Source organism: Castanea sativa, chromosome 4, assembly GCF_040712315.1.
Source record: "Castanea sativa cultivar Marrone di Chiusa Pesio chromosome 4, ASM4071231v1".
Lineage (NCBI taxonomy): Eukaryota > Viridiplantae > Streptophyta > Magnoliopsida > Fagales > Fagaceae > Castanea > Castanea sativa.
Window position 1 is genome coordinate 45091469 of NC_134016.1, and position 19777 is coordinate 45111245.

The window sequence follows — 19777 nt, forward strand, 5'->3', positions numbered from 1 at the left end:
ATAAATAACACAACGATATGATAACCTAGGAAAACCAAACTGATAAAAAATCTGGAAAAAATTTAACCTAACTATCCTCAAGGTAAAATTAATCCACTATGAAAGAATTAAAGTTTACACAATAGCGACTTAAATCACTAACATCCTATTGCAACCTCGAGTAGGAAACTTACTACCACGATAGCGTAACAGCCCCTAGTCCACGGACTACTTCTTTCTCAAATTCACAGCAAGTACAAGTACTCCCGCTTGTGTATCTTTAAGCTCTTAATGTAGCAACTGAATGATCATCAAGTTCTTGACATCAATCTCGATCTTGATAACCTTAAGTATATGTGAAGGCAAACACCTCTAGATCTGACAAGAAATTCACATACACAGCATAAACAACAACTGCAATAACATTAAAACGTGACTAGGGTTTTCCCTTTTATACCTAGGGCTGAACATAGAACCCTACATGTCAAACCGGGCTTGGGTTGAGTTGAAAAAATTCTGCAGAAAAACAATCTGCACAAGTTTCGATCGAAAATTTGATTGATCAAGTCTAATTTTCGATTGATCGAGCCAGACAGATTTACATAGTAAATCCTGCAGTGCACTCGATTCCAACTTTACACAAAAAACATACTTTGAGCAAGTCTAAAAACGAAGACTAAACATTTTGATCATGGTTTGCCAACATTACAAAATGAAGTTCTAATACATTTAAACCTAAAGTCTTAGAACCCAACAAACTACATTCGATTGATCCAGCAACAATCGAGCATCGATCGAAACAGATAGATTCAAACCAAAATTTTAATTGCATTTTCGATTGATCAAAAAACACACTTAATTGATTGAAAAACAGGAAAAACAAATTTTTGAAAAATAGAAAATTTTAATGCAAAAACTCCTCAAAGTATAGTATTTTATGAATAAAATGCATGAGTATGAGATGAAAAGTTTTTCAAAAACCCTTGAATTTAACCCTCATTATCCAAAAGTAAGATTTTCAATCAAATTTTCTTCAAAAACTCTTTAAACACATTTTGCATCAAAATCAAGGTTTTTTTAATCTTGAATGGCCATAACAAGATCACACACAATAACATGTACCAAGTTTAGCGAAGAGTAGCTTGTGAAGTGTGTGCAACTAGCAAAAGCTTGAGATACATGTGAGGTGATAAGTAGATAGTAATCAATCACAATTTCTACAAAATCCATGACATAATTTAAAAAGAGACTACGCCTTAAAGAGTTACATCATATAACTCCCACATCTCCTAAAATAAAAGCTTGCAATCATGTAATTTTATTGATTTTGTCTCATAATGTACACACCAATTTTATTTGATTGAGTTAATAATAGTCCAATAATGTACACACTAATTTTAGCATTTAAACCGAGACTACACCTTATGTTCTTTTTGTGTATGTGCTACACTTTTTCGAGCACAAGATCTTAAGATATGCACTTAGGTGTTCATGATTGGTTAGTAAACAGTGGTGAGATGGTTATTTATACATTTCTCAACAAGTTCAAGTCCAACAATAAAAAAAAAAATGTGATTTCAGAATCAAGTTCATGTGATCAAGAACTATAAACATCTTCTCACACAACACGCACTACAAAGCTCAAACTAGTAAAGTATAATAAATAAGCTCATCCAAGCTAAACAAGGTACATAGACATGTTATGTAAAAATAAATTGGTCAACCTTGATTTCAAATCCAAGAAAAATAATGCAAAACACATTTTGCTTTCCTTTTCCCTTTTATTTATTTATTTTTTATTATTTTGAAAAGAAATAACAAAGACAATCCTAGAATGAAATGCATGAATGTTATGCAATGCAAATCCTAAAAAAAAAAAAAAAACCAAAACAACAAAAGAAGAATGGTCACAAAGAAAAGAGCAATGAATCACAAGAACCATGGAAACCAAAGATAATCAGGGACAAAGCATGACACCAATGACTTGACGAAGTGTCTCAAACTTACTTCTATCAAGAGGTTTGGTGAAGATATCAGCATTCTAACGTTTAGTAGGAATATACTCAAGAACCACAATCTTTCTTTCAACAAGATCCCTAATAAAGTGATATCTAATCTCTATGTGTTTAGTTTTAGAGTGTTGGACAGGATTCTTAGAGATATCAATAGTACTAGAATTATCAAAATAAACAACCATGGTGTCTTGTGTTATTCCATAATCGCTTAACAACTTTTTCATCCAAAGAAGTTCTGAACAACAACTTCTAGCAGCAATATATTTTGCTTCTGTTGTAGACAGAGAGACATAATTTTTCTTTTTACTTATCCAAGCAACAAGATTGGCTCCTACATAAAAACACCCACCAGTGGTGCTTTTTCTATCATCGGCATTGCCAGCCCAATCATAATCAGAAAAACCAGTAATAAACAAATTTGACTCTTTCTATAGAACAAACCATAATCACAAGTTCCACTAACATATTTTATGATTCTTTTAGCAGCATTCAGATGTGAAACTTTAGGATTAGATTGAAATCTAGAGCATACACCAACAATGAAAGCAATGTTTGGACAACTTGTAATTAAATACAAAAGGCAACCAATCATGCTTCTATATAATGTAACATCTATAGACTCACCCGAAGGATCATTGGTTAGCTTTGCATTAGCAGCCATTGGTGTTCTAGCATGTGTAGCCTTATCAAGTCCAAATCTCTTAACTAGAATTCTGGCATATTTTGCTTGGTTGATGTAAATACCAGAATCCATTTGCTTCACCTGCAATCCCAAGAAATAAGGTAGTTCACCGACCATACTCATTTCAAACATCTTCTTTATTTCGTCTGCAAAAGACTGAGCAAGAGAATCATTAGTGGCACCAAAAAAAATATCATCAACATAAATTTGAGCTACTACAAAATAATTCTTATCATTTCGTATATAGAGAATAGTATTAGCAAATCCTCTTTTGAATCCATGCTCAATGAGATAAGAGGTCAACCTATCATACCATGCCCTGGGAACTTATTTCAAACCATAGAGGGCTCTCTTTGACTTGTAGACATCATCCGGTCTGTGAGGATCAACAAATCCCTTTGGTTGTTCAACATATACCTCTTCTTGCAACATTCCATTCAAGAAAGCACACTTGACATCTATTTGATACAACTTAAAATTCAAATGACTTGTTATGGCCAGAAGTATCCTAATGGATTCCAGTCTTGCTACTAGTGTAAAAGTCTCATAAAAAACAATCCCTTCCACCTATGTGTAACCTTGAGCAACAAGTCTTGATTTATTTCTAATAATTGTACCATGTTCATCTGACTTGTTATTAAAAATCCACTTAGTTCCAATCACATTTACTTCTTTTGGTCTAGGAATTGATTCCCACACATCATTCCGAACAATTTGATGAAGCTCTTCATGCATGGAATTAACCTAATCAGCTTCTTGAAGTGCCTCATCCACCTTTTCGGTTCAAATTGGGATAGATAGCATGAATGAGTAATAACATTCAAGACTTTATATCTCAATCTCATGTTATCATTCAAAATTCCCAATATGTTTGTGACAGGATTATTTAACTTTACTCTAGAAGATGGACCTTTGACTAGAGATGTGGAGGTACCTTTTTGTTCTGATGAAGGACCACGCTCACCTTGTTCTTGTTGAGTTTCATGAACCGGTGTAAATGGTTTTGGACTTGATGACATTGAAACAACATCATTCAACAACAGTAGTTCTTCATCACTATACTTCCCAATATAATCATCAGGAATGTGATCATCAACTTCCATAGTCTTTTCTTGAACCTGAGGATTGTTTTCTGAATGAGTTTCTAAACACAGTTCATCATTGATAACTACATTTGAAGACTCCATGGCTGTTTTAGTTCTAAGGTTGTATACTCTGTAAGCTCTACTAGTGGAGGAGTATCCCAGAAAGTATCATTTGTCGTTCTTTGCATCAAACTTTTCTAAGTTCTCCCTATCATGCAGAATATAACAGTCACTGCCAAATATTCGGAAATATTTGACAACATGCTTCTTTCTTCTCCAGAGTTCATAGGGAGTTTTCTTGGAATTTGGTCTGAAATACACCCGATTGAGTGTATGGTAAGCAATGTTAACAGCTTCTCCCCAGAAAGATTTGGGCAATTTTTTGTTAGGTAACATTGCACGAGCCATCTCTTGAACAACCTTATTCTTCCGTTCCACTATTCCATTTTGTTGTGGTGCCTTGGATGAAGAGAACTCTTGATGTGTGCCTTGATCATTGCAGAAGGTAACCAGCTTTGTGTTTTCAAATTCTCTTCCATGATCATTCCTAATTCTGGCTGTCACAGTACCTTTCTCAACTTGTAATTTCTTGCACGAGTGTATCATCTTTTCAGGAGCCTCAGCTTTATCTCTCAAAAGCACAACCCAAGTATATCTAGTAAAATCATCTGCAACAACTAGAATATACTTCTTTCCACCTAAACTCTGAACTCTGACAGGACCCATAAGATCAATGTGCAACAACTCAAGAGGTCTGGAAGTTTGAACTTCAGTTACAGACGGATGCTTGGACTTCACTTGTTTACCCATCTGGCATGGTCCACAGATGCACTTTTCTATCTTCTCAAACTTGGGCAAACCAATAATGGCATCACACTTGGAAATCTTTTCTAATTGCTTGCGATTTGCATGTCCCAGCCGTTGATGCCATAAATCTACTTGATTGATCTTTGCACTGAAACACTTGTTGCTTATACTTGGTGTTAGACCATAGCAGTTGTCAGCTGTCCTCACACCAATACACATACAGTCACCTCCTCCATCAAGTATCTCACATTCATACTTGGTGAAGAGAACATTCAATCCATTGTCACAAATCTGACTAATGCTGAGTAAGTTAGCTTTCAACCCATCAACATACCAGACATCTTCAAAAATTGGCAACCTTGGAATGTCCATAGTGCCAATGCCTCTGATTATAGACTTGCTTCCATCTCCAAATGTGACTGTCCCAATCTTTCCTTCAAAGAGTGTCTTGAATAAGGCTTTATTTCCTATCATATGCCTAGAACAACCACTATCCAAATACCAAAGACAAGAATCACGTGCCTTTAAGATGGTTAAAGCAGTATAACACACATAATTATCATCACATGTAATTATACCAAGATACTTAAGAAAAGACTTAACAAAAGCAACAAAAGATACAAAACAAAAATAGATAAGATGAAACATTAGCAATAAGAACTTCCAAGAATCCATGACAACAGGGGTCAAAGATCAACTCTTAAATCAAAGGATCTAAACACAAGAGCTAACTTGCTCTAATACCACTTGAACATTTTAAGACCCCTTAAACACAAACAAATTAACCTAGTTATTTAGCCAAATGATTAACTTAGGTAAATTATGTAGATCTAGGTTAACACATATAAATCATATCATTGAAACAGTGCAGAAAATAAATAACATAATGATATAATAACCAAGGAAAACTAAACCGGTAAAAAACCTGGGGAGGATTTAACCTAGCTATCCTCAAGATAAAACGAATTCACTATGAAAGAATTGAAATTTACACAATAGCGACTTAGACCACTAACATCCTATTGCTACCTCGAGTAGGAAACTTACTACCACGATCACGTAACAGCTCTGAGTTCACGTACTACTTCTTTCTCAGATTCACAGCATGTACAAGTACTCCCGCTTGTGTATCTTTAAGCTCTTAATGTAGCAACTAAATGATCATCAAGTTCTTGACATCAATCTCGATCTTGATAACCCTAAATATATCTGAAGACAAACACCTCTAGATCTCATAAGAGATTCACATACACAGCATAAACAACAACTGCAACAACATTAAAACATGGCTAGGGTTTTTCCTTTTATACCTAGGGCTGAACATAAAACCCTACATGACAAACTGGGCTTGGGTTGAGTTAGAAAAATTCTGTAGAAAAACAATCTGCCCGAGCTTCGATCGATCGAGTCTAATTTTCGATCGATCGAGTCTAATTTTCGATCGATCGAGCCAGGCAAATTTATATAATAAATCCTACAATGCACTCGATTCCAACTTTACACAAAAAAGTACTTTGAGCAAGTCTAAAAACAAGTCTAAATGTTTTGATTATGGTTTACCAACATTACAAAATGAAGTTCTAATATATTTAAACCTAAAGTCTTAGAACCCAACACCAACCATTTAATGCGGAGGAATATGTGAGAATTTACAAGAAACTTCTCATAAATATCTCGTTTATTCCTTGAGACACCCACCTTTACCCTTTATATCCCCCAAGGACGCTTCGTCACTTCCCATCATCTCTTCGGACCACCTCACTCCTCAGGCCATGGATGCTCCTTCAAGAGGAACTATTGAAGGCTATAGCTGTGCTTCCAATCTTCAGTCCTCGAGTCCCCACAATTAGTAATTACCAACTCCCATTTTATTTTATTTTCTATTACTTCAACCCTAACTTCTGATATTTTAATCTATTTTTATGGAGCACACAAAGGGTGTAACTATTACTAGGTTATTGATTCGACCAACTTCTAATATCTTAATCTATTTGTATTTAATAGTTGAATTTTTGATGTGCATATATATGTTACATGAAAATGTTGGTGTAGGAAGCAAGACATAGCAATAAGATACACACAATTATGCATTCCTTGCTTATGTTCTACCTTTCCTTCCTTCTCATGACACCCCTCCTCATCAAATGGCATCCCTTATCTACATCGTCCCCTTCCTTCTCTTTACACACTTCGTCACCAAATGGCTTTTCACAACCTCAACCACTCAGAAAAACCCACCTTCACCACCTAAGCTTCCAATCTTTGGAAACCTACACCAACTAGGCCTATATCCGAACTGCTCCCTCGCCACTCTAGCTCAACGCCATGGTCCCCTAATGCTACTTCACTTTGGCAGTTGACCTGTTCTTGTTGTCTCATCCGCGGACATTGCTAGAGAGGTCATAAAAACACATGATGCTATCTTCTCAACAAGACCAAAACTAAGCATCAATGATAAACTTCTCTACAAAGGTAAGGATCTTTCAACAGCTCCTTATGGTGAGTATTGGAAACAAATGAGAAGCATTTGTGTCCTTCAGCTTTTAAGTAACAAGAGGGTTCAATCTTTTCGAGCTGTATGAGAAGAAGAAGTAAACCTTTTCATTGAGAAGGTCAAAGAGTCTTATTCATTGTCATTGCCAGTGAGTTTAAGCGAATTGTTTGCCAACCTTACTAATGATGTGATATGTAGGGTGGCTTTTGGGAAAAAGTATGGTGGAGATGAAGGTGGAAGAAAGTTTAATGAATTGTTGGGAGAACTTATGAGACTACTGGGTGTTTTTTATGTGGGGGACTTTATCCCATCGCTTGCTTGGGTATATAATATCAATGGTTTTGATGCTCAAGTGGACAAAGTTGCTAAAGAGTTTGATAAGTTTATAGAAGACATACTTGAGGAACACATAATGCATAGAGTAAAAAGAGAGAGAAATGAAGATCGAAGTAATCAAGGTGAATATAAAAAGGATTTAGTAGATGTTTTGCTTGAGATCCAAAAGGATAATTCAGCTGGTCTTGCCATTGACAGAGAACACATCAAAGGACTAGTCTTGGTAAGTCTCTATCTCTCTATTTGTGTGGTACATGTGTGTCGGATCTTAATTTGCTAGAAGAGGCTTACACTAAAAGATTGTAAAATTTTAAATTCTCTTATTTTCTATCATTTAGTTATTACTAATTGGACTTTTATAGGGAAAAGAAAAATAACTTAAAACTTTCCTTTTGAGCCCCCCGGAAAGAAAGTTGGTAGAAGGAAAATGAATAAAAAGTAATTAGAAATTGGTAATTTCCTCAATTTGTCTTCTTTTGCTTTCTTTAGGTACTCAAACAATTCAAACCATAGAAAATTATATAACCTTTTATTCTGATCCTTAATTTCTCTTTGAAAAGACGATTCAGACCCCTTCGTTGATTTTAGATGAAATCATTCAACCTTGCACATTAACCAATTATTATGTATTTATTATGATTATCGTATAATTACCACAAATTAAATAAATCACCCAATAAATTGCAATACGCAGTAAAGTAAATAACACATGTTATTTGGTGATTAAGTGGAAAACCTTAGATGCATTCCAAGGAAAAACCATTATGAAGGTTAACCTTAATTCCAAGGAAATTTTCACCGTATAGAATTAATGTTTACAATTGAGATATATTCATATCCCTAGTCTCTATCTAATAGACTACTTACAAATGTTACCTCATTATCTACTTCAAGTTGCTTGTACTTTATTACAAGCTAACAGTATTCCACGGTTCTTTAATCATTCATTTACCTAGTGTTCACATCAAATGTCCATTTAGTTCTTTTCTTTTGTCACAAAAAAGAGTTATTTTTCTTTGAGTTTAATCCATTTTAAAATAAAACAAATTCTGCAATACCCATTACAATCAATCCTCAGCTTCACTGCCTTGTTGAATACTTGAATGCTTATAAGTCATAGCTTCTGCCCTTACATGATTGGCCCTCTTTTCTAACCAAATAACTATTTTTTATAACAATAGATTCTTTACTATTTTGGTTTCTAGGATATGTTTGCTGCTGGAACTGACACTACTTACACAGTCCTAGAATGGGCAATGTCAGAGCTCTTAAGGCACCCTAGAGTCATGAAGAAATTGCAAAGTGAGGTTAGGGGAATTGCCAAAGACAAGCCTTATATAACTGAGAATGATTTAGAGGAAATGCATTACTTGAAAGCTGTGATCAAGGAGACCCTTCGCTTATATCCTCCAATCCCATTACTAGTTCCTCGAGAATCAACCCAAGATGTTAAATTAAAGGGATATGACATAGTTGCTGGTACCATGGTTATCACTAATGCATGGGCAATTGCAAGAGACCCTTCATTGTGGGACAATCCAACTGAGTTCCTACCAGAGAGGTTTCTGAATTCTACCATAGACTTTAGAGGACACGATTTCCAATTGATCCCATTTGGAGCTGGAAGGAGGGGATGCCCAGGAATTACATTTGCGATGGCTACCAATGACCTTTTATTCGCAAAAGGAGAAGATTTGGAGCAAAAGGAGAAGATTTGGACGTGACCGACTGCACTGGGCTTACCATTCACAGAAAAGTTCCTCTACTTGCTGTCGCAACTCCAAGTTCTTGCTAAATTTCTTTATAGTGTTTATGCAAAGTAAATAAGTAATAGCTTATTTTTATGGTGTTTTGAAAAATTGTTCTAAAAAATAGTTTCCAAATGTTTTGTCACCCAAAAATCTGTTTGACACTTATTTTCTATTTTTTTTTTCTTTTAATCAGTAATAGAGAAACGGTGATGAAAAGGACTAATGAAAACTAGACTAGACTTGACTTGTAACCTCAGCAAAAGACATGTTTACCTGCTAGCACAATGACACTAGAACTTTATAATCACTTTATAGAACTTCCTCCACGAATGAACTAATTCATAACCAAAACAATTCCGATACTCCAAAGAACTATATGGAGGTGTACACCACGGAGCTCACTCATAAGGATTAATGACTTTTGTGATTTGAATGAGAAATTCAAACTCTGGAAGGAATCTTGTAAAAAAAAAAGTTGATTTACAGTCGGTTGCAGCTTTGGTCGAGTGTGAGTCTAGGAAGCATGAGTGAATTATTGAAAACAACATGGTTTTCCCAAATTTCAAATAACCAAATTTAGCTTATTTCAAATCTAAATTGGGTCATATGTATGTCCATTTTAAAACTCTAGATGTCTACTGCCAAATTAGACAAGTTTTACTAAAAAATTCATTATGATGTAAAGACATGGGCAAAAAATTATCAATTTATCATCTTTAAGTAGATCATAATCTCATCACTGCTAAAATTTTAACCAAATTTCATTGATACAATCCAAATTTGATATGTTTTAAAATAGGATTTTCCAAAACATTTATGAACCCTACCAATAAGCGTTGTTCAAACCTGTTTCGGATGAGATTTTATTCTAAAAAAAAATGTGAATTTTGACTTATTTATATTCTCGAATTAACATTTCAAATATGCATATATCATTTGTAACCGATGAAATTAATATTATAAAGCAATGCCTAAAAATTTTGTTCATAAACTCTCTCACTCTTGGAGCAGGAAAAATTCCAATCTCTAAAGAATCATGCTAATTAAGGAAATCAAAATTTAAACCAATGAAAATTATTAGGTTTCGTATGAATTGTTAGCTCTTTTGACTTTGGAGGCACATAAAAGTAAGTGGTTTTACTTTATTTCGAAAATAATTATTATGTGATAATTCAATTTTCTTTCATTTCATATTCATAATGGACTCAACCATAAATTTAAAGCGTAAATGCACTTTTAGTCTCTATATTTTGACCCGATTTCTAATTTGGTCCCTACATTTTATTTTTACCACTTTTAGTCCCTAAACCAATTAACGGGTGACGTTTAAGTCCTTATTGTCACCCAACTAACAGAAAATGCTGACGTGGCTAACGGAAGCACTATTTGCACAGTAAATACTGACGTGTTCATTAAAATAATATTAAAATTGCTGACGTGTCCATCTACGTCAGCTTCCACATCAGTATCTAACCTTAAAAAAAATTACCAATTTTAAAAATTATAAAAAACAAAAACATAATTAAAAACAAAAAAATGGGGAACCTAGATCTGTTATGTTATGTTCGTCCCTAGTTTCTTTTTCTTCTTCTTCCCACTTTGTGACTTTGTCAATTCCTTCTTCTCTCTTTTCACAAAATTAAATATACCAGTTTTTAGACACAAAATTAAAAAAAAAAAAAAAAAACTTTTGAAACCCCACAAACCTCTCTTATTGACCCTTCATATTAGATTGTGAAGAGAGAGAGTGGGCTTTCTTTTCCTCTCTTACTGGCCTTTCAAATTAGACAGAAAAGAGAAAGAGTGGGCGAAGGCAAGAGAATTAGAGAGGGAGGTGTGGGTTTGGGAGCTATTGCCTAGGGTGGCGGTGTTGGTGAACGGTAGTGGGCGAAGGCAAAGAAGATAAGGATGGCAGCTTTGGGTGATTTTGGAGTGGCGGCTTGGGGTTTTGGTGGACAAGGATGGATCTTGTGGCGGCGCTCTTCTTCAGATCCCAGCGAGTCCACCTCCACCACCGAAGCGGTGGCGCTCTTCTTCAGATCGGTCATTCTGTTTGGGTCTTGTTGGATTTTGCTGGGGTTTGTCTTGTGGGTCATGCTGTTAAATGAAGAACAAGTTGAAGAACGTGGATAAATTTTTTGATCTCTATTTCTTTTCTTTTTTTTTCATTTGTGTTGTTGTGATTTGGGTCTGTGTTTGTGTTTGATCTCTGTTTTTTCTTTTTTGATTTGTGTTGTTGTAATCTGGGTTTGAGTTTGAGTCATTACTGGGTTTGTGTTCATGTAATCTGGGTTTGAGTTCTTGTTGCTGGGTTTGATTGGGAAGAACAAGAAGAATAGGATGTAATGTTCTTATTAGAATTATTAATGATAAGTAATTTTATTTTTAAAATTAAATTAGATTTAAGGTTTTCTTTTTTAATTTTGATAATATTTTAATTACCACGTTAGTGCCACATCAGCGCCACGCTAGCATTTTTAATATTATTTTAATGAACACGTCAGTATATACTGTGCAAACAGTGTTTTCGTTAGCCACGTCAGCATTTTCTGGGTAAGGACTTAAACGTCACGCATTAATTGGTTTAGGGACTAAAAGTGGTAAAAATAAAATGTAAGAACCAAAATAAAAATCGAATCAAAATGTAAGGACTGAAAGTGCATTTACGCCTAAATTTAATTAACGGAAACCAGTACTGTGGGGAGTAAAAGGACCCTAGCAGGTATTTGGGCTCTGACAAGAAGGGCCAATTCGTTCTTGATTAAAAGGCCGTTAGGACTGCAAATCGGCCCACACGCCGAGGGTCCGAGGATAAATCTCTCCTCGGATAGACCCGGGAGGACTTGGAGATTCGCTAGAAAGATCAAGGCAGAGTTCCGGAAAGACTGTTGGTTAACAAGAGGATCCCTGTACCCTCTAGATGCACCGGTGTTAGAGAAATATCTTAGGAAAAGGCTGCCACCTCCACATTAAAGATCCTGCACCTACCTCCCTAGCCACATTAATGGAGAAGTGACCCCTGAACAGTAGAATTGAACTTTCTGGTTACTATTTAAACACTTGAAGAAGGTGGTGTCAGGGGGGAGGAGAAGATTTGTACAACACGTGGATAAAGCACCAAGAGAAGAAGTATTTAAGAAGGGTAGAGGCCAAAGAATTGGGAGATTGGTCAGTTAGCAAAATAGGGACTCAAAATTGTAACATTCAAAGGAAAAGGAGAAATAATACAGAAATTGTCATCGGCTTACGTCCGAGGAAGTTCCTTTATCATAATCATTCATTATTTGCAAATACTTTAACAACTTAGCCTGTTTATCAAGTTTCTAGCATCCTTAAACTAGATTCCAAATCTACACTCTACAAATTTCATTGTTTAAGGCTCATTGGGTCTGAGCCCACAGTTGTCTTTGGGTGCAGGTGCAATTGTGCACTTACAAGTACCACCAAGAATATGAGAGCAAAGATTACCAGGTTATCACTTAATAATTTTTTTTTGGAGAAACTTAATAATTGCTTTCAAAATGAAGTACAACCACTCACCAACCCAAGAACCAGTACCACTAATAATCAGTGGCGGAGCCAGGATTTCAATCCAGGAGGGGTAAGATTAGAAGTCAATATTAAAATTAAAAAAAAAAAAACAGAAAAAATCTATATTAACAAAAAAAAGCAATAACAACTATATGTGTCATACAAAAACAAATTAAACCTAAAATATAGTTAGACATTTAAGTTAATACTATAAAATAAATTGCGGAAATAAATTAATTTCAAAAATATTAAAAGTATAGCAATTTACTTGCAAAGTTGTATACACGTTTCACTATTTTTTCTTAATTGTTTTTGAAATTATAGGTAAAATTCGACTTTGTATTTTTTTTTTAAATAATTAAAATTTTGTTCATAACATAAACTCACAATTTAAAACTAAAATGTCAAGAAATTGAGGACAATAAAAAAAAATTGTGTAAAATATAGGACTATCAATTGAAATGTCATAAGAAAGACACTAAAATGCATGATGATGATGATGATGATGATGATGATTATTATTATTATTATTATTATGGTAAGTGCATGATAATTAAAAGCTAACAGCTGGCAAGTCAAAGCTCTTGGAGTGTGTTATTGTTCTTAATGAAAATTCTTCCATTTATTTTTTCTTGTGTCAGGAAACTTTTTCCCTTTTTTTTTTTTTCCTTCCTTACACGCTATCATTGACTTATTGGACATTGAGTAAGCTTATCATTTTCCCTTTATTTCAGCAGGTCAAGAAGCATTTTTCCTAATTTGTGTTTGATTTTTGCATCAAAGAAGGTAAAGCACTTAAAAAAATTCCTAATAGTAGTAATATAGAATATTTTAGAAGAGTACCCACCCCCCCCCCCCCCCCCCCCCCCAGCTCCGCCTCTGCTAATAATTGTATTCATTATTAGCAGCCAGGAGGATAAGTGACGTAACAACCCAAGAAAACAACATTTGTGGCTAAAACTTACCTATATAAAGAGTGGGTACCACCATAAAAAAGCTGTGGATAATAATCAGATATTCATCAAGTTTTAGTGGAGCTCAATAGCTCAGATGGATCCCATCGTGATATAAGTTTTAACTTCTAGCTATACGTTTTGGCCTTTTTCACTAGCAGTACTTCACGTGTCGAACATCCATACTACCTGATCTGGATCTCACTTGAGTACCATCTGAGACAATTTACAGTGGCTACAAATATTCAAATAAAATCGTTTGATATAAAAGTTGAATCACTGCGGAACATCAACAAGGGTGATCCCAAAAGTTTAAACATACACTCGCCCAAAAAAGAGAGAAGAAAATGCCACACTTGATGCAATTTTTAGTTACAAATGTAACATGCTTCGTGCTGCAACCCTCTGTTTTAACAATTTTGGCCTTCATCTACATACTCCGATTCAAATGGTACTCCATCCTTCCAAACAGCAACCCCAAAAAAAACTCACCACCTTCACCACCAAAGCTACCCATCATCGGAAACCTTCACCAAGTTGGCTTGCAGCCTCACCGTTCACTCCAAACCTTAGCTCAACGCCATGGCCCTCTCATGCTGCTTCACTTTGGCAGCGTACCAGTCCTTGTTGTCTCGTCTGCTGATGCTGCCCAAGAGATCATGAAGACCCAAGACCTCAACTTTGCAAACCGACCCAAATCAGGCATAGCAGAGAAACTATTATACAATTGCAAAGATGTGGCTACAGCCCCCTATGGTGAGTACTGGAGGCAAACGAAAAGCATACTTGTGCTACATCTTTTAAGTAACAAAAGGGTTCAGTCCTTTTGCTCTGTGAGAGAGGAGGAAACTTTCCTGATGATTGACAAAATCAAAGAGTCCTGTTCTTCTTCATCTGTGAATTTGAGTGAAATATTGGCAAAGCTTACTAATGATGTAGTATGTAGGGTCGCCTTGGGAAGAAAGTATGGTGAAGGGGAAGGTGGAAGGAAATTCAAGGAGCTTCTCGGGGAGTTTGGGGACTTGTTGGGTGCTATCAACGTGGGGGACTATATTCCATCGCTTGCCTGGTTGAGCCGTGTCAATGGCTTGGATGCCAAAGCAGAGAAAGTGGCTAAACAATTAGATGAATTTCTAGAAGGAGTAATTGAAGAGCATATAAATTGTCAGAAGAAAGGGGATCATGACCATGGTTTTAGTCAAGAAAATGAAGACCGAAAAGACTTTGTAGACATTTTGCTTTGGATTCAAGAGGAAAACGTGATTGGTTTCCCTATCGATAGAGTTAGCATTAAGGCTTTAATCCTGGTAAGAAAATTCTCTCTCTCCCTCTGTGTGTTCATTCATCAAGGGAAAATTTTAGCTCCAAAAGGAAATTTCTTCCAATTCACTAAATGGCGAATTATAAATTTGTTTACAAGTATTTTTAGTCACGTAATTTAATTATTGAATCATGTGATTTTTTAAATAATTCAGGTTTATAGTTTATGAATCACCAAGCAATGGGTTTGTTGAGCGTTGCATGGGAAGTATGATTATGTCCAAATTACTACATTTTTTTAGAGGTAAAAGATAAACGGGCATTGATTATTAGACACTTTTTACAATACATAGACATCTTGTACTTAGAGCATTTTTACCGGGATGTCAAATGCCAAACATATGACTCACCAAATACCAAAAAACTCCTTTAGTCAAATGTTCCAAATCCCATAATTTTTAGCATATGAACTGTACATTTCCAAAGATAAAACGTACAGACAACTATGCTAATTTTTTTTTTATTCCATTTCTCTCTCCTCAATTATGACTCTTTCTTCTCTCTCATTCTTTTTCTTCTTTCTTTCTCCGCCACACTTCATCTTCTCAGTTCTCACCTTTCTTCCCTTTTTTTTTTTTTTCTTCTTCTTTCTTTCTCCAGAACCTCCACCTCTCTCATTTTCTTTCTTTTTTTTTCCCCCTTTTTTCTTTTCTGTCACTTTCTCTCTGCGCCTTCTCTATCTCCTTTTTTTTCCTTGTCACTCTCCCTCTCTGTCTTTTTTTTTTCGGCCTCCCTGTCAGTCTCACAGCCCGCCGCCGTGGAGTTCAGCCTCACCGCTGAGGCCGTCGCCATGAAGCAATCTATTCTGATCTCCCCCCCTCCCCCCCCCCCCCTTTTTTTTTTTTTCTCGGTTGTGGATTCCATGTGATTGTGATTATGGGCTGTGCTTGGGTATGGGGGTGGCGGGCTATGCTGTGTGTGGTGGGGGGTTTTGTTGAACATTTTGAGTTTTTTTTTTTTTTTTTTTCTTCTCTTTTGTTGTGGTTTTTGGATTTGAAATTTGTCGAAGGATCCGCTGATTGTGGTTATAGTTTGTGGCGGTGGTTGTTGGTTCTTGATTGGTGGTGACTGCCATTGAGCTATGTGATTGTATATTGCTGAGTTTTGAGTGAATATTTAATTTTAATATGTAATAAATATTATTTTAATGTATAGAATTGAAGAATAAAACATCTGATAAATATGATGTTGTAAAATGACGTGGTAAAATAATAAAATAGACTTTTGATGTGTCAAAATGACATTTTTTATAGAACAGTCTATGAGGATTCTCTTAAAAATGCTTGAAATTTGTATTAATTTTAATAAAAAGGTGAGACATTACTTCCATGCAAAAGTAGCCAGTGGCATGATAAGCAGAAAAAAAAAAAAAAAAAAAAATTCGGATCCATTTTCACTATTCTATTTTATACTCCACAAACTGCAGCATTATGACATGTCTGTTTTTATTTTTTATTTTTCATCTTAAATTTTGATTACTTTATAAATTATAAACAGGAGACAGGTGGACTGCCATTAGTGAAGTGAACTATAAAGTGGAACCTCTGAACATGACAAATGGTTTTTATAAAGATAAATGAACAATAATTGTTAATTTACAAAAATTTATTGTGCCCAGCTTGTTATTTATTTTTAGATTAATCTTATGTCTTAAATGGGGTAGAAAGCAAAAATGTTTACCTGTCAAGCTAATGAGGAGTTAAATGGGGTAATTTAGAATGGTCAACAAAGGGACATTACTAGTAATACCAGATGGCCCAATTTCAAACAGAAGAAAAGATTAAAAAAAAAGAAAAAAAAAAAAAAAAGAAAAGAAAAGGAAAGAAAATATGCTCGACTGCAAAAGGGTCTATATTAGTGTAGGAGGCTATGGTATTTCACTCTCTTTCCTCATGTATATTGACAACTTTCTCTAATATTTTACCGTATTTTGTTATAGGATGCATTTGCTGCTGGTACTGACACTACATACACAGTTTTAGAATGGACAATGACAGAGCTCATAAGGCACCCTGAGCTGATGAAGAAGGTGCAAAATGAAGTGAGAGAGATCGTTGGCAACAAAAAGGACATAACTGAGGATGATTTGGATAAAATGCGTTACTTGAAGGCAATAATCAAAGAGACTCTTCGCTTTCATCCACCTATTCCACTATTAACTCCTCGAAAATCAATTCAAGATGCGAAAATACATGGCTATGATATCGCAGCAGGCACTCAAGTCATTATCAATGCATGGACAATTGGAAAAGACCCTACGTTATGGGACGAACCAGAGGAGTTTCAACCAGAAAGGTTCTTAACTTCTTCAATAGATTTTAAAGGACATGACTTCCAATTGATCCCATTTGGAGCTGGAAGGAGGGGATGCCCTGGAATTTCCTTTGCCATAACTACTATTGAGCTTGTTTTGGCAAATCTTGTGCGCAACTTTGAATGGACATTGCCTGATGGAGCAATAGGAAAGGATTTGAACATGACTGAATCTACCGGTCTTGCCATTCATAGAAAATTTCCTCTCGTGGCAATTGCAACTCCATATTTTGGCTAGTATATATAGACACAATACATATTAGTAGTAGAAGAATCCCCGAGTTTAGTATGGCTAGAAAGATCTACACTACTAGAAAAACGACATTTAGTGTTGAACTTTTAAAAGCATAAAGATTATGCAAAAAGCGTATTTTTTGCATAATCAAATCATTGCCACATCGTGATGTGATAAATTGTGACACCTAAAATCTTCATTTGACATGAAAAATAAATTATTTGGTAGCAACTAATATATTTTCCATGTCAAAACACACACACACACACATATATATATTTTTTTTGTTGATTGAATCCATGTCAACATTTTGGTTGATGCAATCTTTTTGTGTCAACATTTAAAAAGCCTATATAAAGTCATTTACGTTGCCACATATTGTATTATATATATTCAACATATGTTTTATTAACTTGGTTTCCCCAGAAAAAATTATCAAGTTTGATACAACAATTGTTTCTATAATTCTCAATGTATGCTAAGGTGAGATATAGAGAATTGGCTGATGAAGAGAGAGACCTGAACGTATAAATTCAATGAACTTGAATTGAAGCATTGTTAGAAAAAATCATTTGAAAGCTATTCTTCAATTGTTGATTGCAAAAGGAATTTGATCTCTTTATAAGTCTTAAAACTATTGATCACCTTATCAATTTCCCTGCAAACAAAATGATAACCAAAAGTTTATCAGAAACCTAAAATGAATTCAATTACAATCACGAAACCCAATCTGAAAGAACCAAAAAATATAAAAGAAGATTTATTAATCAAAACACATAAGAGATTAGAAAAAAAAAAAAAGAAAAAAAAAAGAGAAAATATATCCCAAAATCATATCAATGTGAGAAAATCAAAGAAGTACTAATCTCATAGCAACATGGATTCCAAAGTGAAACCCTCGAGAAATTTAGAGAGAGAAAACAAAGAAAGAAATTGAAAGAGTAATGAGTGGCCTATCTTTTAGCACATAAATAAAATTCCCAACAGCCCCCTCTTTATTGGGCTTATGCCCATCTTTCGTGTCAACTTCTTCTTCTTATTCTTCTTCTTCTTATTATTTATGGAATTCATGTCAACTAATTGAGTGATGAGAAATGATGTGTACAACTTGATGGTAAAAATATATTTTTCTTGTAGTGTTCTCTTTGTTATCCACTCCATTTTGGCATGAGAATGGAATTTAGAAATAAATGAAAGAGTATAGTACCTAATAAATATTGAACCGAAATGCAATGAAGTTTCACATCAGAAAGAAAATTTTAAATTTACATAATAATGTATGCATTAATAACAAAAATACAAGGACATTATAATGTCTCAATATTAGAAAAATTATGTAAAGAAAAGAAGGCAAGTGCCAAATAGTGGTGCAACTAGAAATTTTTACTTAAGGGGTCTAAAATAAATATATCAATAATTTTTTTATTTCACCAAAAGTATATAATTTATATTTAAAAACACATCTTTAATATGACTTTTATAAATACACTAAAGAAAATTGCCACCACCAACCTCAACTTTTTATCATATGTGGTATGGTAATGACTAATTATCTTAGCACCAATGGACAACCCTAATTCTTATATCATCTGTTATCCAATATTCAAATTCACCATTGAATTCAAACAAAACTTAGAAATATAACTATATATATATATATATATATATATATATATATATATTTCAATAGTTTTGATATATAAATAATCTCATTGATGTATATAAAAATTCGTGATATTGCATCAACGTTATTAAGGGAAGACTCATAGTTTATCTCTTCATATTTATATCATGAATCAATTTTTGTAAAGTCTCTCTCTTAGAATGGGAAAAAAATTTTCATCTGTGAAGAGTCATGCTAACCAAGAAAATCATCAAATCAAGATTCAAATTGAGTGAACCCACTCACTTCTATGTGCCTCCAAAGTTCAAGGAGCCAAATATTCAATGGTAACTAGTAGGAGAAATGGTGTAACTATACAAGAAAACAACATTTGTGTCTAACTTGTAGGAGAAATGGTGTAACTATACAAGAAAACAACATTTGTGTCCAAAACCTATAGAAAGAGAGAATATACCACCATAAAGTGCTGGAATATTAATCAAATATTCAAACATTTTTGTGGAATTCAAATTGAGGTGCATCACATGCACACATATCGTGTTTTACCTTCTAGCATGTAACATTCTCATGCCCAGTCTGTATTTTCCTTCCTTTCACTCCACGTGTCTAGCATCCACACGTCGCGTTCGTATCCTGTGAATTGGTGTATCAT

At 34.6% G+C, this 19777-nt stretch overlaps 1 protein-coding gene and 1 pseudogene across 1 annotated transcript; both read left to right on the top strand.

Annotated features, from left to right (window-relative positions):
- The first annotated feature begins 6712 nt into the window (after positions 1-6712).
- On the top strand, positions 6713-9193 carry LOC142632992 (cytochrome P450 736A117-like; annotated as a pseudogene).
- A 4634-nt stretch (positions 9194-13827) lies between these two features.
- On the top strand, positions 13828-17730 carry LOC142631293 (cytochrome P450 736A117-like). Its single transcript, XM_075805434.1, has 2 exons — positions 13828-14940; positions 16893-17730. The coding sequence occupies exons 1-2, from the start codon at positions 13981-13983 to the stop codon at positions 17502-17504; spliced, it is 1572 nt and encodes a 523-aa protein (XP_075661549.1). The 5' UTR covers positions 13828-13980; the 3' UTR covers positions 17505-17730.
- Positions 17731-19777: the final 2047 nt, after the last annotated feature.